Source organism: Schistocerca serialis, chromosome 6 (genome assembly GCF_023864345.2).
Source record: "Schistocerca serialis cubense isolate TAMUIC-IGC-003099 chromosome 6, iqSchSeri2.2, whole genome shotgun sequence".
Lineage (NCBI taxonomy): Eukaryota > Metazoa > Arthropoda > Insecta > Orthoptera > Acrididae > Schistocerca > Schistocerca serialis.
In genome coordinates, this window is record NC_064643.1 from 213,242,993 (window position 1) to 213,265,098 (window position 22,106).

Sequence of the window (22,106 nt, forward strand, 5' to 3'; positions counted from 1 at the left end):
AATTGTTCACTTACCCATTAAACTGCACTTATAATTCTGCGGATTCTTATTTTTAAGTTTTTTAACCACTTTTGTCTGTGATGTATATATAAGTTAGTGAGTATGGTGATATGTTAGTAGAAGTGCAATTGCATTGTTTTTTTGAGTTGTTACTGATATTTGTGTTCTCCCATAAGGTCCTTTGTTGTTTTTCATTGTATAGTAATGACTGTAACAGCTATTATGACAGTATGACCAACTATAATCCCTAGTAACAGTGTCAGCTCCCATGTGTTGTGGGTGAAACGATTCTATTATTATGTTGCTAGTGTGTCACAGGTGTTTTGTGGAGCTGCTTGTAAAGGTTAGTTATGAAGCAGGTTTTATTCGTAATAAACATAAAAAGGGGGTAAAAAGAAATTGTTTAGTGTGTCAGAATATTTCACCAGTTATAACAGCAGAGTATGTCTCCAGTCAACAACTACAATACAATTCAGGAAATAGGGGCATTGAAAGACATGTGAACTGTCACTCATGTAATCAGTTGTGACTCATTTATTAAACAAGTGATCAGTGAATGAATAATTAACATTTCTGCTGCATGTTGAGTAACTAGTTCTCAGGACTTAACACAGAAAAATTGCTGAATAGGATGGGTAACTAGTTTAAGATAATAAAGCTTTACCTAGGAAATGGTTGACAGTAAGCTGATGGTTTCTTTTTTTAAACAATGGAAAATACAGGAAGAAATAACAATAATGCGAAATAAGATAGATTGCTGCTCACCACGCAAATGTGTAGGCAGGCACATTTAAAAGTAGACACACACACACACACACACACACACACACACACACACACACACACACACACACAGAGAGAGAGAGAGAGAGAGAGAGAGAGAGAGAGAGAGAGAGAGAGAGAACTGTCTGTGCACTAAGGCCTGAATGCGGTGAGCAGCATTCTCGGCTGTGGTGGGTCCTAGGGTTACAAACGGGGTTTGGGGTTGGGAGGGGTAGTGGTAGCAGGATAGGGCTGAGGAAGATGCTGTAGTGTTGCCTGTTGGAGACTGCAGGGATGTCATGGCAACAGGATGATAGGATGTTAGGTTGTGTGTGTACGCATGCACATGTGTTTGGAGTGAGGAAAGGGAAGGGGATAGAGCCAAGCACTTCCAAAGGTTGAAGCGAGGAAGGCCACATAAACAAAAGATGTATAGCAGTCACTGAAGTCAGATACTGTGTTCGGGGCGGCATACTTGGCAACTGTGTGGTCTAGCTCTCTCTTGGCAGCTTTGCAGAGGTCATTCATGTGGACAGACAGCTTGTTTGTGAATTTATGAAATAATTTATACTGCTTTAGCCACATTTTTGCTAATATTTAATTAGTGCAATGTGTTTTGGCAGCATGCTGTAATCATCAGGTGCATTGCAATTACATTTACATTATATTAATCTGAAGAAGTGTTTTTAGGTTCATTTGCTGTGTGTGCCATTGAGGTTATGTATTGATGTAGGAGCATTTTTTGTGGAAATTTAGTTGTCTGGCACACATAGCACAGGGACATCATCTGTATGTGAAACTGATAAGCTGTGATGTGTTTGCTACTGTGTTATATGTGCCAGACAACTAAATTTCCAACCAAAACAACTGTATGTCAATACGTCACCTCACTGGCGCAGTCAGCAAATGAACATAAAAACCCTTTCAGATTAATATAATGTAAATTTACCTGATGAGGGCAGCACGCTGCTGAAACACTTTGTGCTAATTAAATGTTAATAAAAAAAGTGACTGAAGCAGTGACTGAAGCAGTATAAATTATTTCATAAATTTGCGATACAGTTTCCTGTCCACATGAACAGCCGCCACCATACTGAGCCCAAGAGACACCTGGCTGCCATGCATGCCACACATCATGCTGTGCTCGACATGAGTGACTTCTGAAGTCTTCCCTCTTTCCACAAATACCAACTTCTCTGAATTGTGCTGTTTGGAACTCATCCTACAGCATAATCTGGATTCTTGTAAACTGTCGTCCCCCCCACCCCCCTCCCCGACCCCCCTATCCCCCCGAAACTTTTGCTAGTCGCCATCCACGCTTGTTGCCATCAACTTCCCTGCTCCCATTCCAGTTACACATGCTTGCTGTACCCCCCAGACCCCCTGCATACTTCTTTCCCCTTCTTTGCTCCCCCCCCCCCCCCCCCTCTTTACCAGTGCAGCCTCCCGATGTTGTGTGCCTAACCACCTTCTATCCTGTCCTTGTTGCATCTTGCACACTTCCAAAGATAGCACTATGGCATCTTCCTCCAATCCCTACCCAACTATCCCTCCCCATACAGAGGAAACAATAGTGATTTTGTGTGTGTGTGTGTGTGTGTGTGTGTGTGTGTGTGTGAGGAAGACTTTTCTCCGATAGCTGACAGTACTCTTAAATGAACTTCAAATATGCTTGTCTACTGCCCATTACCTCCTTTTTTGTTTATCGGTACTTTCTTGAGCAGTTAAGAGGTAGAGGTTCTTGAAAAATTGATGTATTTTGAAGTCGATGTGAGCATTTCTTTTTTCTATCTCATGATTACCTTGTCTTTACAATATAGCTTATTTCCCTAAAAATTATGATGTAAAGTCTGTCTGTAATATTTTATTTTTCATTTTTTTTGCTATCAACATTTTTTTTGCAGTTACTTCTCAGAAGTTAGACTGGATCGAGTAGTATTGGCACCATACATGGGAGATGTGCTGAACCGTGAAATTTTCATTAGAGGAGGAATGGCAATCCCACCAGAAATGCAGCTGTACAATAGAATAATGTATAGTGGTGCTAGACCACTCAGGGTAGATACCCCTATGGTTTTACAGGACCCATATCAATTAAATGTGAATCTGACCAGTAGAGTTGATGAAGAAACTGTATCAGAGTTTCAAATTAAATGCAAACAAGCATATGAGATGGTTAAGACCGGTAAGTGACTCAATTATACTCCTATTTTGAGATATTTGTGCTATAATTGTGTGTGCTACATTCCTTAGCTACACAACAAAATTTGAAAAGTAAAGTGCATTTATGTATGAGATTCAGTCTTAAGCTATCGTTTGCATAATATTTGAAATTGCTATATTGAAAGATGAAGCATATTGGCAGGGGCTGTCTGTTTATCATGAAAACTGTTTATCATGAAAACTTTCCATCAGAAAAATAGAAGGGAACGTCTTTCTGTATGCACAATCTAAAGCAACTTTGTCACTGCCTTCCTTTTTGTCAAAGTTGGCGGCATCAAAAGTGCTTGAGAGAGCCACCTTTCACTTTGATTTTCAAAGGGGCAGGTGTGGTTAGTGAAAGTGTGTGTGTGTGTGTGTGTGTGTGTGTGAGAGAGAGAGAGAGAGAGAGAGAGAGAGAGAGAGAGAGAGAGAGAGAGAACGTTATGTTAGGAAGATTGTATTTGGTTTGCAGGCAGAGCATAACCATTGAAGGAAAGAGAGATTAAAAATGGTCCATTACAGTTCTTTATATCACTGTTGTTTTCAGTTCAAATATTTCTTTTTTATGTACATTTTTGTTTGTTAGTCAATTATGTTTATAGGTCGGTAGTAAAACACTGAGGAGTGGTGCATTGCTCAATGATAAAACTCTACACACACAGTATTATAATGATGCATAGCCATTAAACTCATGAAAGGCTCAGTGCTGCATAAATCTCTTCATGTTATGATGCAACTTAAAAAATTCTTCATAACTATGCCTTAAATGTATGTACCCATTGTATGGTAAATTTGCAGATTTCAATACCTGTTACTTCCTGCATTCCCAAGTCATTTAGTTGTTCATCTCTTAGAACATTTCCTTTAATGTTGTCTTCTAGTAGCTTTTGTTTGATTTTCAGTTTCCTCATCTTCTCTTGCCTGATCTGTGTAAATAATATGTATTTCATATTTATGTTAGTACTCTTCCATGCAACATTCTGCTACAGCCCTGAATTTTATGTATCACAAAATAAGTTAGAAAAAATATTTGTGCCCCACAGTATAACAGTTTTAAAGGACATTTACAAATGTTACATTGCTATTTATATGGCTGTTGTTCATCATGTGACTAGGATTTTATATCTGGTAAACTGTTATACCATTTTCAAATGCATGTGACTTATATTCATGGTGTTGCAATTTTAAGCGCGAATCTGGAGCTTTGGGGTAACACAGTGAATGCATTTTAATTAATTCCATAACATATATTTTGTTCTGCAGTAGTTTGTTCGATATTGTGAAACTTCCTGAAGGTTGAAAGTGTATATCGTAGTTTGGTACACAGGTTTAGTCAGCCAGGAAATTTCACAATTTTGTTAATGTTTGACACTCAGCCATATTTAATTAATGACACCTTAGAGTGCAGTGTTCACTTCTTTGTCTTTGTTTCAGTATATCAGAATAAAACTTAGGTAAAAATACTTTCCAGAATGACATTAGAAGTAGTTGTTTCTGACACTGACTGTAATTCATCACTGAGAACTATTGAGTCTTCACACGTTTCAAGACATTCTTCCTTGGGAACATCTTATTCTACAAGAAAATTTATAATCGTCATTAGATAAGTATATGAAGAATTTATATTTGCTTCATATTCAATTCAGGAATTGATGAGAACTGAAAAATCTAAAACTTAAAAAATTTTTATGATCTGATAGACATTGGCCAGAGAGGTTGACTCCTGAAGTGAAGGTACGATGTGCTGTTGCACTGAGAATTTAGCCAGCTGTGTTGAGACCCAGCATCGAGATCATTTTCCCATACGGGTGATTTGCGGAGCCTTTGAAACGTTTATGCTCTAAGAAATGTCTTATTTGCTAATTTAATTCATTTTATTTCATGTAACCACTTGATCATTTTGACGTTTTTTAAAGCCGAACAATTTGTAACACTTACTTAAAATTCTTCTGGGTTGTAGACCATGTTGTCTTGTAAAATGATGTACCATCATTTCAGCCATTGTTGCAAACAGCCTTCATTTGGGAATTTAATTCATCTGGGTCACCGAGGAAGGTGGAGCAGTGGTTAGCACACCGGACTCACATTCGGGAGGACAACGGTTCAAATCTGTGTCTGGCCATTGTGATTTAGGTTTTCCGAGATTTCCCTAAATCGCTTCAGGCAAATTCTGGGATGATTCGTTTGAAGGGCATGGCTGACTTCCTTCCCCATCCATCCCTAATTCGGTGGGACCAATGACATCACTGTTTGGTCCTCTCTCCCAAATCAACCAATCCGGGTCAGTACAACTTTTAATCTTCAGGCCTGCCCCTATATTTCATTAAAAGGAGCAGGAATAAGAGTTTTCATATGATTGAGCGTCAAAGTGAAGAGGAAGGAAACTGTAGTTCTTTATTCATTGTAATTTAAGATGGAAATCAGGAGGGAGATGATTCTGTAATGTTCTGCTGTTCCTATGGTGTCTATTACCAGTTAGGACAGGTTTTTACATTGTGTGCTGTCTGTGAAAGTGTTCATGGACTTGTGTGGCAGAACAGTCTTTTCCTGGCTACTGCTGGCTGGCAAAGCAATGGAAACTTGTTACTACTATTGTGGTTCATGTTATGGACCACTTGACTACCTTCAGCTCTCATAGCTTCCTTTTGAAGGGAAGTGGCTGCCAAGTCGTCTTGATTTGTATATGTTTGCCACATTCATTTTGACATTTTTCCACGTGACTTTATGAGGTGGTTTGAGCCATAGGAAGCGCTTTGCTTTTTTATCCATGTTCTGTTAGGTCCCTCCAATGTAAATTACCTCCCACTTACATCAGACTTCATAAACTCCCAGCATGTGCTGTGTATCAACAGGAGCAGGCGTCTAATGTACAAGAAACTGAGCAACATTGATACATACAATGAAACCCTGAATTAACAAACCCACTAATAAGGAAATCTTGCTTTTAAGGAATAGTTCCGTTGGTCCTAGCGACACTCCTATAAGAACAGTGTTATGTTTCCCCACGTTTAAAAACCCTGCTTCAACAAGAAGTCTGCTTTCAAGCAGACTATCGTAGTCACCAACTCAACTTCCCTTGTATCAATAGCAGCAGATGCAGTGAAAGAATCAGAAATAGATTTCCGTTTGACTTACATCACATGATCAGATGTCACAGTCCCTGAGTCTACCAAGCACAAAAAGTGTAGTTGTTTGTTTAATGAAATGTCAAAGCTATCAATTTTGCTTTTGTGGAGTTATGGCTTGCAAATGTAGAAAGCTTACAGTTCAACAAAAGCTGGTGATCATCCGCTATGTCAGTGGCAATTGTAACATAAATCTTTCTGACATGGTGAAGAAATCCAGTTTAGTTCAATCTGCATGTGTAGCATATTCAAAAAGTTCTTAAATGCCAAACCTAACGATTCTTGCAGATCCAGAAAGGAAGAACATTCATACATCTACTTTAAGAGCTGTGGAAAATATTCTTCTAAAGTAGTTTCAAGGACTGAGAAGGGGAAACATTCCCATAAGTGGAAACATACTGCAAGAGAAGACTCGTGAACCCAATCTGAAGAATGGCATTAGCGAGGCTTTGATCATAGAAACATGAACTATTGGGAGAACATTGTACTGCCACCATTGATATGAGGTGTGTGAGAAAAGTAATGAGACTGAGCTTTTCTCTACCAAAGTTTTATTTGTTGCAAACAACAATATTGCCCCCTTCAAAATAGTTCCCTTTGGCAGCTATATGTCGGTGGAGTTGTTGTTGCCAGTGTTCGTAGCAGCACTGAAACGCTTCAACTGGTGTGGCCTTTAAGATGTCGGTCATATTCTTTTGAATGCTCTCCAGAGTCCTGAAAGGACCTCAATTTAAGACATTTTTCAATTTTGGGAAGGCAAAAAAGTTACAAGGACTCAGATCAGGTGAATAGGGGGCTGTGGAACAACAGGATTACTTTTTGAGTGATGGTAGTGGCCGTGTGACATGAGTTGTTGTCATGATGCCGAATCCATTCGTCTATAATGTCAAGTCTAACTTGATTCACCCTTTTCCTGAGTCTATCAAAGACATCTTTGTAAAACACTTAGTTGACAGTTTGACCTTGAGGAACAAGTTCTTTATGTATGATACCTGTCCTTTCAAAAAAACAAATCATCATTGTTTTGATCTTTGATTTGCTCATTCGAGCTTTTTTCATTCGAGGAGCTGTCTCAGAGTGCCACTCCCGGCGTTGCTGCTTCGACTTAGGATTGTACTAAAAAATACAGGTTTCATCACCTGTGACCATATGAGTAAACCATTTGTGGTAATTGGTAACCCTCTCAAGAAGATCACACATTACTTTGATTATACTTCTGCTCAGTTGTGAGGCTTTGTGGCATCATTTTGACACATGTGCAAAACTTTGTCAAAATTTGGTGTACAGTGAAAGAAGTGAGGTTCATCAACAACGTACTCTTGCCCTTCCAAAAGTGATTTCTGCCAGTGAAAAACTTGTGCTCTTGATAATGTATGTTCCCCATAGCTCTGTTTCAAACTTTCCAAAGGTCATCCATGTGGATTCCCCAAATTTAACGCAAAACTTGAGGGCAAAATGTTGCTCTAAATTCCACTTTTCCCATTTTTGTAACACACAGCACAACTTCACTGGTGCCACTTTCAAAAATCATGTGGTGGCTGTACGGAGCTGAAACTTGGACTGTACATCTAGAAGGAATGAACACACCTGTCTACACAAGTATGTTTATGCTGCGTTGTCAGATCGGTTGCAGTCTTGTCGGTCTTATTCCTTTCTCACACACCTCGTACAGGGTCATGATCCCTACATTTTCAGCACTGATAAAACTGATGTCTTTTATAGTTCACTTCCTGCAAAATCATATGCTGTTAAGGAAGAAAAATTCCACAGTGGTAAAAAAAGTAAAGAAAGGATGACGACACTATTGTGTATATAGTGATGCAAGTGAAAAGTTTCCTCCACTATTAATTCCCAGATGCTTTCAAAACATAAAAACACTATTTTGTACATATGAGTACAACGCCTGTCCCTGGAGATGTCACAAATCTCGCTGACTTTTTCAGACATTTGGATGCCACAATGGGTGCAGCGGGATGGAAAATTGTATTTATTATTGACTTAAGCCCTGTACACCCCAAGGAAACTGTTTTGTTTCTTCCTCCGAACTGCACAGGTTATCTGTAGTCTCTGAATGTGGGTATAATACACTCTGTTACAACAAAATGTAGAGTAGCAGCTGTGTAGAAATCAGTTTCATCCTTTGAGAGGAAAGTAATGATGAGACTCAGCATTGTACAGCCTAAGCATATGTTTGTTGCTGCCTGGAATTCTGTAACACAGTAGACTGTGTTAAATTATTTCACAAAGTCTGGCTATGGTTCATCATTAACTGTTGAAGAAGATCTAGAAGAAAACTGGAGTAGGTGTACCAAAACTGGTATATCTGAAAATGCCACAATCCAGGAGATGTTTGTTGTGATACTGATGTCCCGACTTCCATACCTGAGATGAGTGCAAATGAAGTGCTTATGAAGGAACACAGGTAGGAGCTAGCGGTGACAGTGATGAAGATGAAGGAAAAAAGGAGACTTGCATTAAGTTTCCCTGCTGCTGTGAAAGAAAATGATACTGTTGGGAATTTCTTTTCCCCTTTTAACAATGTGGGAAAAGATAGATTACTATTTACCGTAAAGATGATATGCTAAGTTGCAGACAGGCACAATTAAGACACTTACACTTAAGCTCTTGGCCATAGCCTTTGTCAGAAGAAGAGAAACACACACCATTCATTCTCACAAACAAGCATACCTTGCACACGACTGCCAACTTTGGCAGTTTGGACCAGAATGCCTCTTCCTGACAGAGGCTGTGGCCAAAAGCTTATGTGTAAGTGTCTTTTAATTATGCCTGTCTGCAGTTTAGTGTGTCATCTTTATGGTAAGTAGCAATCTATCTTTTCCTGTGTTTTGGATATTCCTACCAAGAGTTTCCATTGTTCGATTTTCCTCTTTTGATGTAGATGGATCAATTCTAACTTCTGTCAACCAGCTGAAGTGACAACTTCTTTCACTACAATATTCTGGAAGGACAAAACAAACAAAACTTTTTGATTTTTTTTAGAATGAATAAAGGATGTGCATTGTGAAAAGTGGAATATATTTACTGCATTTAAATTTGTAGCACAAGGTATTGGTAATTTTGTAATTAAAAAGCTCTTATGTTACCTTAAAATGCTTGAACTGTGATTCTGGATCACTCTTTCCGTGTGTTCTGGCAAAACTCCTATTTAAGGAAGAAATATTAAGGTCCCCAGAGATTCGTTAAAAAAGGGTTTTACTATACCTGCGTGCTATGAACCACCCACCCCTCCTGCCTTTCCCCACAATCACCATTACTCACAGCAGAAGAATGGAATTTGCCTATGTTGACTCAGGGATAATCAAATCTGCAGTACTGCTGACGTAGTTGGAACTGCAGAAGCTGTGCTCCACCTACAGAACTAATGTATGCAGTGAAGAACCTTTGATAACCATGCCATGTCCACAAAGAACAAGAACTACAGATGTGAGTTGGTAGAACAATTATGCTTCACTCTTGTACCATACCTGGGAGGAATCACAGACCATGTGGTGAAAAATTCTTTGCCAGTTGGGCATTAAACTGATTTTTTGGAGCAACAACAAAACTTTTGACCCGCTGTAGACCATGTAAGATGCCATCAATGAACTATACATAGCTGGTTTTTGTGAGGTCAGCTGTGATTGTGAGTTGTGGCAACTTCCAACAACATAGACAATTAACATCACGTACAGCTCGGACAGACATAGAAATCTGTTGTGGCAGAACACCGAAATCATATGGTCAACATATACATTTTGAGGAGACTTGTGTGCTAGCTAGAGAGCCACTTGCCTACCAAATGAAGATACAAGGCACAATCAAGATAGTAAAGTTGACCACCAACATGAACTGTAATGAAGATTACAGACTTTCATTGTCTTGGCAGTCAGCAGTAGCTAGCATACGGACAGATAATGCTCACAAGACAAACATTGGAAACATCGCTGAAATTAACATTTATATTATTTTGACTTACTTAAAATAAATATTTTCAATTAACGTCCTTCGAGATCCGACTGTTTCTAAACCTGGTGGTGAATGTGAAGAACACTTATTTCTTCAGACAGCTTCTGTGATATAGAATAAGACCTCCCAGTTGCTGTGGTAAGTTCAAGCACTGAAAGTTTCCTTAAAACATTTTTCATTGGTATCCAAACTTTGTCACTAGTAGATTTCTTGAATGATGTTCTTGGGCCAGCAGGATTGTAAAAATGCACAAAAACATCATTGTTTTCCAAACTTATTCTTTCAACCTCTGCAAGCCACCACTGTTCATCATACACACATGCCACTATATCATTCAACGTTAAAGACAGAGATGTAATTTTACTGACACAATGATCCTCATAAATTTTGGTTTCTGCTGTTGCATAGCATCGAACTAAGTTTTCTTCAGTGCCAAGGAATTTGTGGAAATGCGTTGTGCCTTTTATTTTCAAATCTGGTTTGAAGTGTTGTTTTTGTATGCAGAACCTCTTTTTCTTTCTTGATCATAAAATAGGTAATGCCTTTAATATTATCCTTGGAAAGACATACATGTCCTGTAATGTGAGAATTTGGTCTGTGGTTGGTCTTGGTAGGCTGGCTTTACTTACTTCACATTTTGTTGTACCTCCTACTCCATCACATGCATTTTTACCATGGCAAGACGCAAAAAAGTGCCATTCAGCATCCAACCCAAAGTCTACTTTGTGCTTGCACAGATTTGAAAAATTCCTTTTGTTCTTATGCTGACTACCACTTCCATCTGAAAAGTATATGAGCTTCTCAACCTTGGGAAAATTTTCTTTTATGTAATTTATTACATACTTTTGAAACACATATACAGCCAAATTGTTGTGCTCCAAGTAGTAGCTTAGACTGCAAATTGAAGAACTGCAAACTTCATCTCTCTCATTTTTAAAGTAGGGAATAAATGGATGCACTATTGCCTGATCATTGAGCCAGTGGTACCCTTGTATTGCATCCTGAATCACAAATGTAAAATTTTCTGGAAAATCTGCTAGCACTATGCATACAGTTTCATGAAGTTGTGCTTTTTTGTCCTTCAAAAACTTACCTTGGATTTTAGAAACATAGTGGTGACTTTTGAGTTTTTGTAAGTTATCAGTTAAGGATTCCAAGTACTCTTTCTGAGACTTAACCACTGTTATCATTTCTGCCCTGTCAGTTGTGACCCAATGTTTGAAGGTAATACTGTCTGGCATTTCCTCATCATTCGTGAAACAATTCAATAATGCTTCCCTTACCAGGCATTTATTACACAAACTTATCATGCAGTCATAACTGTTAGTGTCACAGACCATTAAATCTAGTAACTCTTTGTAGTTAAGATCACTGAGTTTTGCACCCACCATCATCAGTTTGACATTTTGAAGATATAAACAAACACATACAGAGTGTGTCCCTGAGGATCCAGCCAAAATACACTAGTTAGGGTGGAGGTCACAAAATTTTGACCTTCCAATTTTGCATTCAGGATGAGAATTTTCGAAAGCTACATAAAATTCATTTAAATTTGACAGCACTAGTCATTTCTGCTTCGTTACTTTAACTCCACTTATAACAACTCTTTTGCTATCTTTGCAACCTGGGCACACTCTGCTGTTTTCATCATCTTCAAAAAAACTGCTGCATCTTTTTAATTGTTTCTTCACTTGTACCTACTTTCTTCTTTCCTAAAACTGGAAGAATTCCTTGCTCTTTCACTAATTTTCGGGTTAGTTTAACCAAACAATGAGAAATGTTGAATTCATGAACTATTTTTTTTTTCTCTTGACCATGAGCTAGGGAGCAAACTTAAAATTTTAACTTTTTCCTCTTTAGATGTCACTGAACATTTAATTTTTAATTTCTCTATTAAGCTCAAAAATTCAGTGTCAGATGATGCTGGTGGTAGATTTTCTTCTTATTTAGAAATAATGTTGGTATCTGTATTATTAAAGCATGATTCCAAGACTTTTCTAATTTTGTCTGAAATTTGTTGTACCTTATTTTAAATCGCTGCTTTCCTTTTTCTGCTACTTAATTTTATTATTTTCGAAGTAGGAGATACGTCTAACTTAGAACAAACAATATCCAATATGCTAACAATTTCCTCTTTTGGAATATAAATGTCATTACCAAGGTTACATGATTCTGGTTCTGGATTCACAACAAATATTTTTGAGTAACAATTTTGGTACAGGGAATTTTCAGGAATCACATTACATTTCACTTGGGAAGCTGTTTCACTCTCACATAACAAGGACAAATGTTCAAGTTTTATTTCCCTCAACCTTTAGTTATAGGCTTTTTATGAACTTTAAGTGGATCACAGCACTTTCTTCCAAAAATGTGGTTGTACTTCAGAATATATTTCTTCTCATGATACTCACATACTGATGTTACAGAAGAACTTACTCGAAATTTAAACTAAGTTTGTCTAACTTCATCAAAGTCATTGAAATTTTTCAAGTTTTTTGAAACTGAACTGTAAACTGTTTTGTGACACACTTCACTTGCTATCTGTCCAACAGAGCACTTTTCATCCATGTTATTGTATTCCAGTTAATCTCTCAAAATTAATTACAAATTACACACAGAACAAAGCACTTAACACATTCTACACTCGCAATGAACTATGAACATCCACTCTAAAAGAGGTTTCAGAACAGACTAACTACAACAATGTCACACCCAGCAATAATGTACTTCTGTATTGACAATAAACCTAAACGTAAATGGGCATTTTTATTACCACAGAACAAAAGCGAAAGCTCCTATTGTTTAATATTGCATTATTAAAAATGAATGAACTAAATGAATATTGGGTGATAGTGCTAACTATATATATGTCACAGTTAAATTTTATTACAATGAAACAATAAAGCATTTAAATAGGCAACAGCCATAAGATCAGTTGTAGAGTAATGTGAATTATTTCGTCATTTTGAAAAATTTGTATCTTTGTTCACAGTCAGATATCAATGTTGCTATCATATAGGTCTACAAACTGCGCAAAAATCATATTTTTATATTCAGTCCCACCTGAGATAACTAACCCCAAACTTTACAAAAAATGAAAATTTTCAAATTTCAAAAATTCATAAAAAATTAAGGAAACATTTGTAAGTGTTCTTGCTCCATATGAGACTACTGGTGTATGATATCTAACTATAGGAAAAAAATAGACTCTCATAAATCACTCCTTGTTTGTTATTTTTGGGCCTAAAAAGTGGATTTTTGAAAATTTGGATACCAAACTTTGGAGGTGATTTTGACTGGTTAGTTTTGAATTTAAGGTATTTTGTGTAACAGACAATGTTGTAGGGGACACTTTTCTAAAAACAATCATGTCAATTGCAATGTTTTAACTTAACCCAGTGCAGAGATATTCATATTTTTGCTAACGTCTCTTAACTGAAACATTGTCGCATGCTTACAAATGAAAATGGCCGCCATTCAGTAAAGATGAAAGGTAAAATTTTTTTAAAAAGCTGTTTTGAACTTCTCAATTATAGGGTAATCACATATAAAAAAATTAAAATATTTAAAAATGGTCAAACAACCAACTTAATTTTTATTGGACCACTTCATTTGGATGTACCCATCTGGTCATGATTGGAGCATACCAACACTCATCAGCCCGTATGATTAACAAGTTCTGGCATAGAGCTGAAGCAGCATGGGGCAAAGTTTGAATCAAAGCCCATCTGGGTTAAAACTTTTGTTGCAGCCAGAGGTGGCAACTCTGTGCACTTAAATTTTACACCTGATGTTCACCGAATAACCTATAAATTTAATCATGTGTTCTTCCTATTACACTTAATATGCACAATAAGTAAAATTTTGTTATTTGCTATCCTTCCTGGTACAGCTTTAATGATCAGCAGTGTGTGTGTGTGTGTGTGTGTGTATGTGTGTGTGTGTGTGTGTGTGTGTGTGTGTGTGTGTGTGTTCTTACCCTCAAATATGGGAACTTGCCCTTCAATATATCCTCTCTTCACGACACCCTCCCATACTTAGTCTCCTTTAGTGCATCCCCTTCTCTCTGTTTTCATGATATATATTTTTATTTATTTTTGTCTCATTGTTTTATTTAGTGCTTTTGCTTTCACTTCCTTCCTTTCTTTGTTATCTTTTTCTCATATTTTCCTCCCAGTTCTTAATTACGCTATTCCTTTCTCTTCCATAAATCATTTTTTATTTCTCTCTCTCTCTCTCTCTCTCTCTCTCTCTCTCTCTCTCTCTCTATCATCTCTGGACTAAAGTTGACACATTGCTTACTATTGTACTAATCTTTCTTCTGCTGTAATGCGACAAGCTCTTCCGAGCCATTGGCTTCCATGACAGTAAAGGGGATGTGACATGGCCACTTGAAGCTTTCAGTGTATTACTGAGGCATCCCACACTGGTTAGAAAAGCATATGATGCCATTATTCAAAGCTTGTTGCTTATCTGATTGTATTTTGACAATCGCGTGAGGTACTGAGAAGCATTATACATCCCTTTCAAGAGCATGATGCACAGAATATTTCAAGTTAACATAAGTATCAGTATCATGTAAAGTTATTGAGTTCCATTAGGGCGAAGGAAATGGTAACAGACAAATCTTTAAAAATTAAAAATAATAAATAGTTAAAATAAGTAGCAAGCTTTGAATAATGGCATCAGATGTTTTCTGATAAGGATGGGGTGCCTGTTTTCTGACAAGGATGGGATACCTCAGCTCTAAACAGATAGCTTCAAGGTATTAACCAAGGCTGATACAGTAATGATCAAAGAGTCAGATTAAATAGCTTGTCAAGGTACATACTTTCGTTGGCAGCATCATATTGCACTGATAAAAATAGGTTTTATTAAAATTTAACTGTAAGTTCCGTTTAACGCTTTCACTGCTGTGGACATGTATACATGTCCTGCTCTGCCATTCCCCAAGTACTGTGGATGTTTATATGGATGCTGCTTAAGTTTTCCTATAATGCTATGGAAACTTGTATGTGTCCTGAGCAACCGACCTCTGACTCTTGGGGACAAGTTACTTCCACATCTCAGTGAATAAAGGAGCTAGGAGTATTTATCATACAACATATGTGCCTCTTTTACTGATTAATAATTTTAAGAATAATAATTATGATGGAAGTTAGCTGGTGCTGCACAATGGATGCAATAATAGTGAGTTCGCTCAAGAGTGTGTGTCTCAGCTAATTTACTCACAGAGACACACACTCCAGACAGTCAGAAACATATAATATTGTATTATTAGTTGATAGTTGTGTGAGTCTTGAAGTTATTTACCTCCTCTTCTTTTTTAAAGACAATGTTATGGCGTCCATTGTGCTTCTTTCTTGTTTCTCCAAAATATTACATATACTGGTGACACAGATAGATGGATCAGGTGAAATAAAGAATTAATAAGTGACATTGACTTTGTAGCATAAGAATTAATATATTTCACACTATTGGTGAACTAAATAAAAATCCGCATCCTCTCTCTATTGTGGATGGAAAAAGAGAGACAGTACAGGATCATGAAACATTCAAGAGGAGTTTTTACAAAACATGAGAAGAGTAATGTTTTTCATTTTCTTTTTTTGCTAACTCCATAGGCTTGTTTGTTGTGGGCATACCAAATTTTAATCTTTGCTGTGAGCTGCTTGAGCAAATTAATGGATAAAAATAAAAAGAGAAAAATAAAGCATCTATCCATATAGGTAAACCAGCGTAAGCCCCAATACAACATAGTCTACGTTTACTGGACAACAGTATACAGTAGAGCGGTGCGCCTTTATGTACAATCATAACATATGCAAATTAATTTTTGGCTATAATTTATATAACATATTTATTGATGGCCAAACTTATTTTAATGTTTACCTTAAACATGCCAGCTCTCTCTTATTTTAAAGTTTTATTTACATATTCTGAAAGTTTGATTTTCCAAGTCCATGCCACGACAAAGGGCACATTCAAAGTCGGAGTCCGCCGCTGTATTATTGTGGAGTAACTGCTTACACGCCTCTTGCAGGACTGTGCTCACAAATGTTAAGCAATTTTTGTTGCATGCACACCTTGTAAGTACATTGGGGAAACACGGCTAGGCAGTACAGTTTGTCTTGACAGTTTTTGCATAATGATGAATGTCCATAGAGCTGTTCTGTAGAACAGTGTTTATAGGCAAGTGCGTGATTGAAAGTTTCCAATTCTGCAATGGAAATGCCCATCATTTCTGCCCTGTAGTACTGCAACCACGATGTGCATCACATATTTCAATGTCCAAGGTCAGCCCATAAATTTTCAGGTTAGTCAATAAACGTTTTCACCTTGAATGGTCCCTTGTAGCAAAGTCTAGCATGTTACTTTAAATCCGTCTTGATTGCAATTTTTTTTTTATTTTTTTATTATTATTCACATGACCGGGTTCGGCTCATTCAGAACCATCTTCAGATCTGTAAAAATAATTATACTAATTTACTATTTCACGAAAGCAAATCTTTTTCATCCTATCTAATCAACATCAAATGTACCAGAACGTACCTGATATTTAAGTTACAGGAGTAACCCGTCCAATTCAGCAACTTTCACGTTAAAATTGAAGCTCCGGCATAGAATATGTAATAGTACGAATAAATTTCAGGATTCAGGTGTATATAAAATCAAATGTAATGACTGCTGTAAACAATATATAGGGCAGACTGGTAGGAACTTTGAAACCAGATTCAGGGAGCACACCTACTCTCAAAACAAAACAGCTTTTGGGGCGCATATGGCTGCGACAAAGCACTCAGTCACGAATATTGAAAACAACTTAGGTATCCTGCATAGAGCTCACAAGGGACGGTTTCTTAACATTTTAGAAGAGATCGAAATATACACCCACAAAAATAAAGACCCGGATTTAATCCTCAACGAACAAAGCGAATTTAATCATAACGCCTATTTTAGCATTTATGACGACCTACTAAGATGACAACTGTTGCGTGTGGAGATCCAGGCCGAGGGATGAGAGATGGTGCGCGGTGGAGAAGCCGGAAGACGCGTGCAACGCCTGGCGTCGTTGACGGGGCCCTCCTGTGCGGCCCTCTTGCCCGCGGCGATGGACAGCAGACGACTGAGCAGACAGCGGCACAACACCAAAGTGGCGGGAACCACGGAAGCAGACCGTAGTAGAAAACAAGTTCACACCAGCACCATAGATATATAAATTGCCCTATGCCTTTTAGATCGTATAAAAATGATAATTTTACCGTTTTTTAATGCTGACAAGTACAGATTTTAGCTTTGACATCTACATATTTTAATTAAATATTTTTAATATAAAAAAGATCTACTGAATACAATATGTGCAAATGGAATGTAACAAATGTACCAGACGCCACCTGTCGGTAATAGTATTATAATTAATATAAATGACGTGCACTCTGCCAACCAATTTTATGTGACGTAGCATGTGAAAGTTGCTGAATTTGACGGGTTACTCCTGTAACTTAAATATCAGGTACGTTCTGGTACATTTGATGTTGATTAGATAGGATGAAAAAGATTTGCTTTCGTGAAATAGTAAATTAGTATAATTATTTTTACAGATCTGAAGATGGTTCTGAATGAACCGAAACCGGTCATATGAATAATAAAAAAATTTGCAATCAAGATGGATTTAAAGTAACATTATTAAATCACTGATTGCTGTTATCTCATGAGACATTATGTCTGTTTTTGCAAAGTCTAGCATCCCTCACAACAAAAAATGAACCAAAAAGTCTGGCTTACTGTAAGCAACTGCACCTTCACTTACTATCACGCATGTAAATGCAACCTTTTTACAGCACATGCCAAGTGTTTGCTAACTGAATAGTTCCTCTTGATATCGACTCTGTCAATACATATATGCCATTTCACATAACATATACAAAATAAGCATTACAGTTCAACATTGATTTAACCTAAGCATATATAAACATATATCTACATGTTGCTGACACGTTGGGTACATATATGTTACAATTCATACATAGTCACATCTACATGTATTACAGCATTTATAACTCGCGCAGAAAACAACATTTCAGTACCACTGTATGTCCTTTAAAATTTTGCTTTCGCCCTTAGGATGCATATAACAACATATTATGACATTTTAAATACACAATACTTGAAATTTTCTTTGACCATTCAAAGGATGTTTATCTCTTACAGATCTGTCATGAGCAGGTAACTCTTTTAATCTTTGAGCTCATGGAATAATATTACCTTACACAGAATAGCAATTAAAATTGTTTTTTTTTTTCCAATTTCAATTTTGAAAGGACAATAAACATACATACATTTTGTTGATATGTATAAACCACTGTCCTCACATTTCGTCTGACTCGTGTGCCTGTAAATACAGATTGCGAACAAAAGTGAAGAAATCTTCATTGCATGTTAACCAACACAAGCAGACATAGCTATGCTTAGCCCTGCCTCTCTCAAATCTGCTAGGAAAGCATCTACTGGTCTACAAGGAATGGTGACAGGGTATGGAAAGAAGCAAGTTCTTTTTTTATCTTATTTATTGTTATCTGCTGCTGAGTTCCATTATCTACATGCCATAGAATAATTAAGTAAACTCTTCGTGCTCACATCTTTGTATCTTTGTGAAACTACTTACTTAGTGTCTGCTGAACTAATCTCAAAATTCTGACAGTGCAGCATCATATAAGTTATCAACATTACTTGTTTGAAAGTACCTGTAGTGAGTGTAATTCGATGTACCTAACTTACATCAATATCTTCAGGATACCACTCTTGTCTGTATAATATACTGAAATATGTCACTACGAAGGTTGTGCCGAGAAAATATTGTAGATGAACATTCAAATAAGTAGTGAATACTCATATTTGGTGCTCATATCAGTAACATGCACTTTCTAATATATGGCTTGACCTCTTCTTGCCTTGGTAATACTAGATTTAAGCTTCATTTAACAACATTCTACATACTGTGACCTCTTGTGTAAAGTCATCAACTCTTTTTTAATTATCAAAACCAGTCTTTTTTTTTTATAAGAGTGCAAATATTCAGAGCATGTCCATTATTTCAACTTACCATTTTTAGTCCTTCCACATTCATTCTGTGGTTACACCTGCAATTAATAGGTGTTGTAGACAGGCACGACCTCGTTATCTTTCAAAGTGTGTTCAGAATGTGACCATAGTCCTGCAATAATTCTTTCTTTTGTTTTATATATATATGGTTATAATAGAGGGAACATTCCACGTAGGAAAAATATATTTAAAAACAAAGATGTAGTGACTTACCAAATGAAAGTGCTGGCAGGTCGACAGACACACAAACAAACACAAACATACACACAAAATTCAAGCTTTCGCAACAAACTGTTGCCTCATCAGGAAAGAGGGAAAGACGAAGGATGTGGGTTTTACGGGAGAGGGTAAGGAGTCATTCCAATCCCGGGAGCGGAAAGACTTACCTTATGGGAAAAAAAGGATGGGTATACACTCGCGCACACACACACACACACACACACACACACACATATCCATCCACACATATACAGACACAAGCAGACATATTTAAAGACAAAGAGTTTGGGCAGAGATGTCAGTCGAGGCAGAGGCAAAGATGTTGTTGAATGACAGGTGAGGTATGAGTGGCGGCAACTTGAAATTAGCGGAGATTGAGGCCTGGTGGATAACGGGAAGAGAGGATGTATTGAAGAGCAAGTTCCCATCTCCGGAGTTCGGATAGGTTGGTGTTAGTGGGAAGTATCCAGATAACCCGGATGGTGTAACACTGTGCCAAGATGTGCTGGCCGTGCACCAAGGCATGTTTAGCCACAGGGTGATCCTCATTACCAACAAACACTGTCTGCCTGTGTCCATTCATGCGAATGGACAGTTTGTTGCTGGTCATTCTCACATAGAATGCGTCACAGTGTAGGCAGGTCAGTTGGTAGATCACGTGGGTGCTTTCACACGTGGCTCTGCCTTTGATCGTGTACACCCTCCGGGTTACAGGACTGGAGTAGGTAGTGGTGGGAGGGTGCATGGGACAGGTTTTACACCGGGGGCGGTTACAAGGGTAGGAGCCAGAGGGTAGGGAAGGTGGTTTGGGGATTTCATAGGGATGAACTAACAGGTTACGAAGGTTAGGTGGACAGCGGAAAGACACTCTTGGTGGAGTGGGGAGGATTTCATGAAGGATGGATCTCATTTCAGGGCAGGATTTGAGGAAGTCGTATCCCTGCTGGAGAGCCACATTCAGAATCTAATCCAGTCCCGGAAAGTATCCTGTCACAAGTGGGGCACTTTTGTGGTTCTTCTGTGGGAGGTTCTGGGTTTGAGAGGATGAGGAAGTGGCTCTGGTTATTTGCTTCTGTACCAGGTCGGGAGGGTAGTTGCGGGATGCGAAAGCTGTTGTCAGGTTGTTGGTGTAATGCTTCAGGGATTCCGGACTGGAGCAGATTCGTTTGCCACGAAGACCTAGGCTGTAGGGAAGGGACCGTTTGATGTGGAATGGGTGGCAGCTGTCGTAATGGAGGTACTGTTGCTTGTTGGTGGGTTTGGTGTGGACAGACGTATGAAGCTGGCCATTGGACAGGTGGAGGTCAACATCAAGGAAAGTGGCATGGGATTTGGAGTAGGACCAGGTGAATCTGATGGAACCAAAGGAGTTGAGGTTGGAGAGGAAATTCTGGAGTTCTTCTTCACTGTGAGTCCAGATCATGAAGATGTCATCAATAAATCTGTACCAAACTTTGGGTTGGCAGGCCTGGGTAACCAAGAAGGCGTCCTCTAAGCGACCCATGAATAGGTTGGCGTACGAAGGGGCCATCCTGGTACCCATGGCTGTTCCCTTTAATTGTTGGTATGTCTGGCCTTCAAAAGTGAAGGAAGTTGTGGGTCAGGATGAAGCTGGCTAAGGTAATGAGGAAAGAGGTTTTAGGTAGGGTGGCAGGTGATCGGCGTGAAAGGAAGTGCTCCATCGCAGCGAGGCCCTGGACGTGCGGGATATTTGTGTATAAGGAAGTGGCATCAATGGTTACAAGGATGGTTTCTGGGGGTAACGGATTGGGTAAGGATTCCAGGGGTTCGAGAAAGTGGTTGGTGTCTTTGATGAAGGATGGGAGACTGCACGTAATGGGTTGAAGGTGTTGATCTACGTAGGCAGAGATACGTTCTGTGGGGGCTTGGTAACCAGCTACAATGGGGCGGCCGGGGTGATTGGGTTTGTGAATTTTAGGAAGAAGGTAGGGGTGCGGGGTGTCGGTGGGGTCAGGAGGTGGATGGAGTCAGGCGAAAGGTTTTGTATGGGGCCTAAGGTTCTGAGGATTCCTTGAAGCTCTGCCTGGACTTCAGGAATGGGGTTACCTTGGCAAACTTTGTATGTGGTGTTGTCTGAAAGCTGACGCAGTCCCTCAGCCACATACTCCTGACGATCAAGTACCACGGTCGTGGAACCCTTGTCCGCCGGAAGAATGACGATGGACCGGTCAGCCTTCAGATCACGGATAGCCTGGGCTTCAGCAGTGGTGATGTTGGGAGTAGGATTAAGGTTTTTTAAGAAGGATTGAGAAGCAAGGCTGGAAGTCAGAAATTCCTGGAAGATTTGGAGAGGGTGATTGTGAGGAAGAGGAGGTGGGTCCCGCTGTGACGGAGGACGGAACTGTTCCAGGCAGGGTTCAATTTGGATAGTGTCTTGGGGAGTTGGATCATTAGGGGTAGGATTAGGATCATTTTTCTTCGTGGCAAAGTGATACTTCCAGCAGAGAGTACGAGTGTAGGACAGTAAATCTTTGACGAGGGCTGTTTGGTTGAATCTGGGAGTGGGGCTGAAGGTGAGGCCTTTGGACAGGACAGAGGTTTCGGATTGGGAGAGAGGTTTGGAGGAAAGGTTAACTACTGAATTAGGGTGTTGTGGTGCCAGATTGTGTTGATTGGAATTTTGAGGTTTTGGAGGGAGTGGAGCTGGAAGTGGGAGACTGAGTAGATGGGAGAGACTGGGTTTGTGTGCAATGAGAGGTGGTTGAGGTT

General features: G+C 38.6%; 1 protein-coding gene across 5 annotated transcripts in view; it reads left to right on the forward strand.

The window, feature by feature from the left end:
* Positions 1-22,106, forward strand: part of LOC126483934 (speckle targeted PIP5K1A-regulated poly(A) polymerase-like) — a 162,276-nt gene that overhangs the window by 105,998 nt on the left and 34,172 nt on the right. For all 5 annotated transcript variants that reach the window (XM_050107214.1, XM_050107217.1, XM_050107213.1 and 2 more), the window contains one exon: positions 2,667-2,947. In XM_050107214.1, coding sequence (XP_049963171.1) covers positions 2,667-2,947 — 281 coding nt within the window. The remainder of the gene's footprint in view (positions 1-2,666; positions 2,948-22,106) is intronic.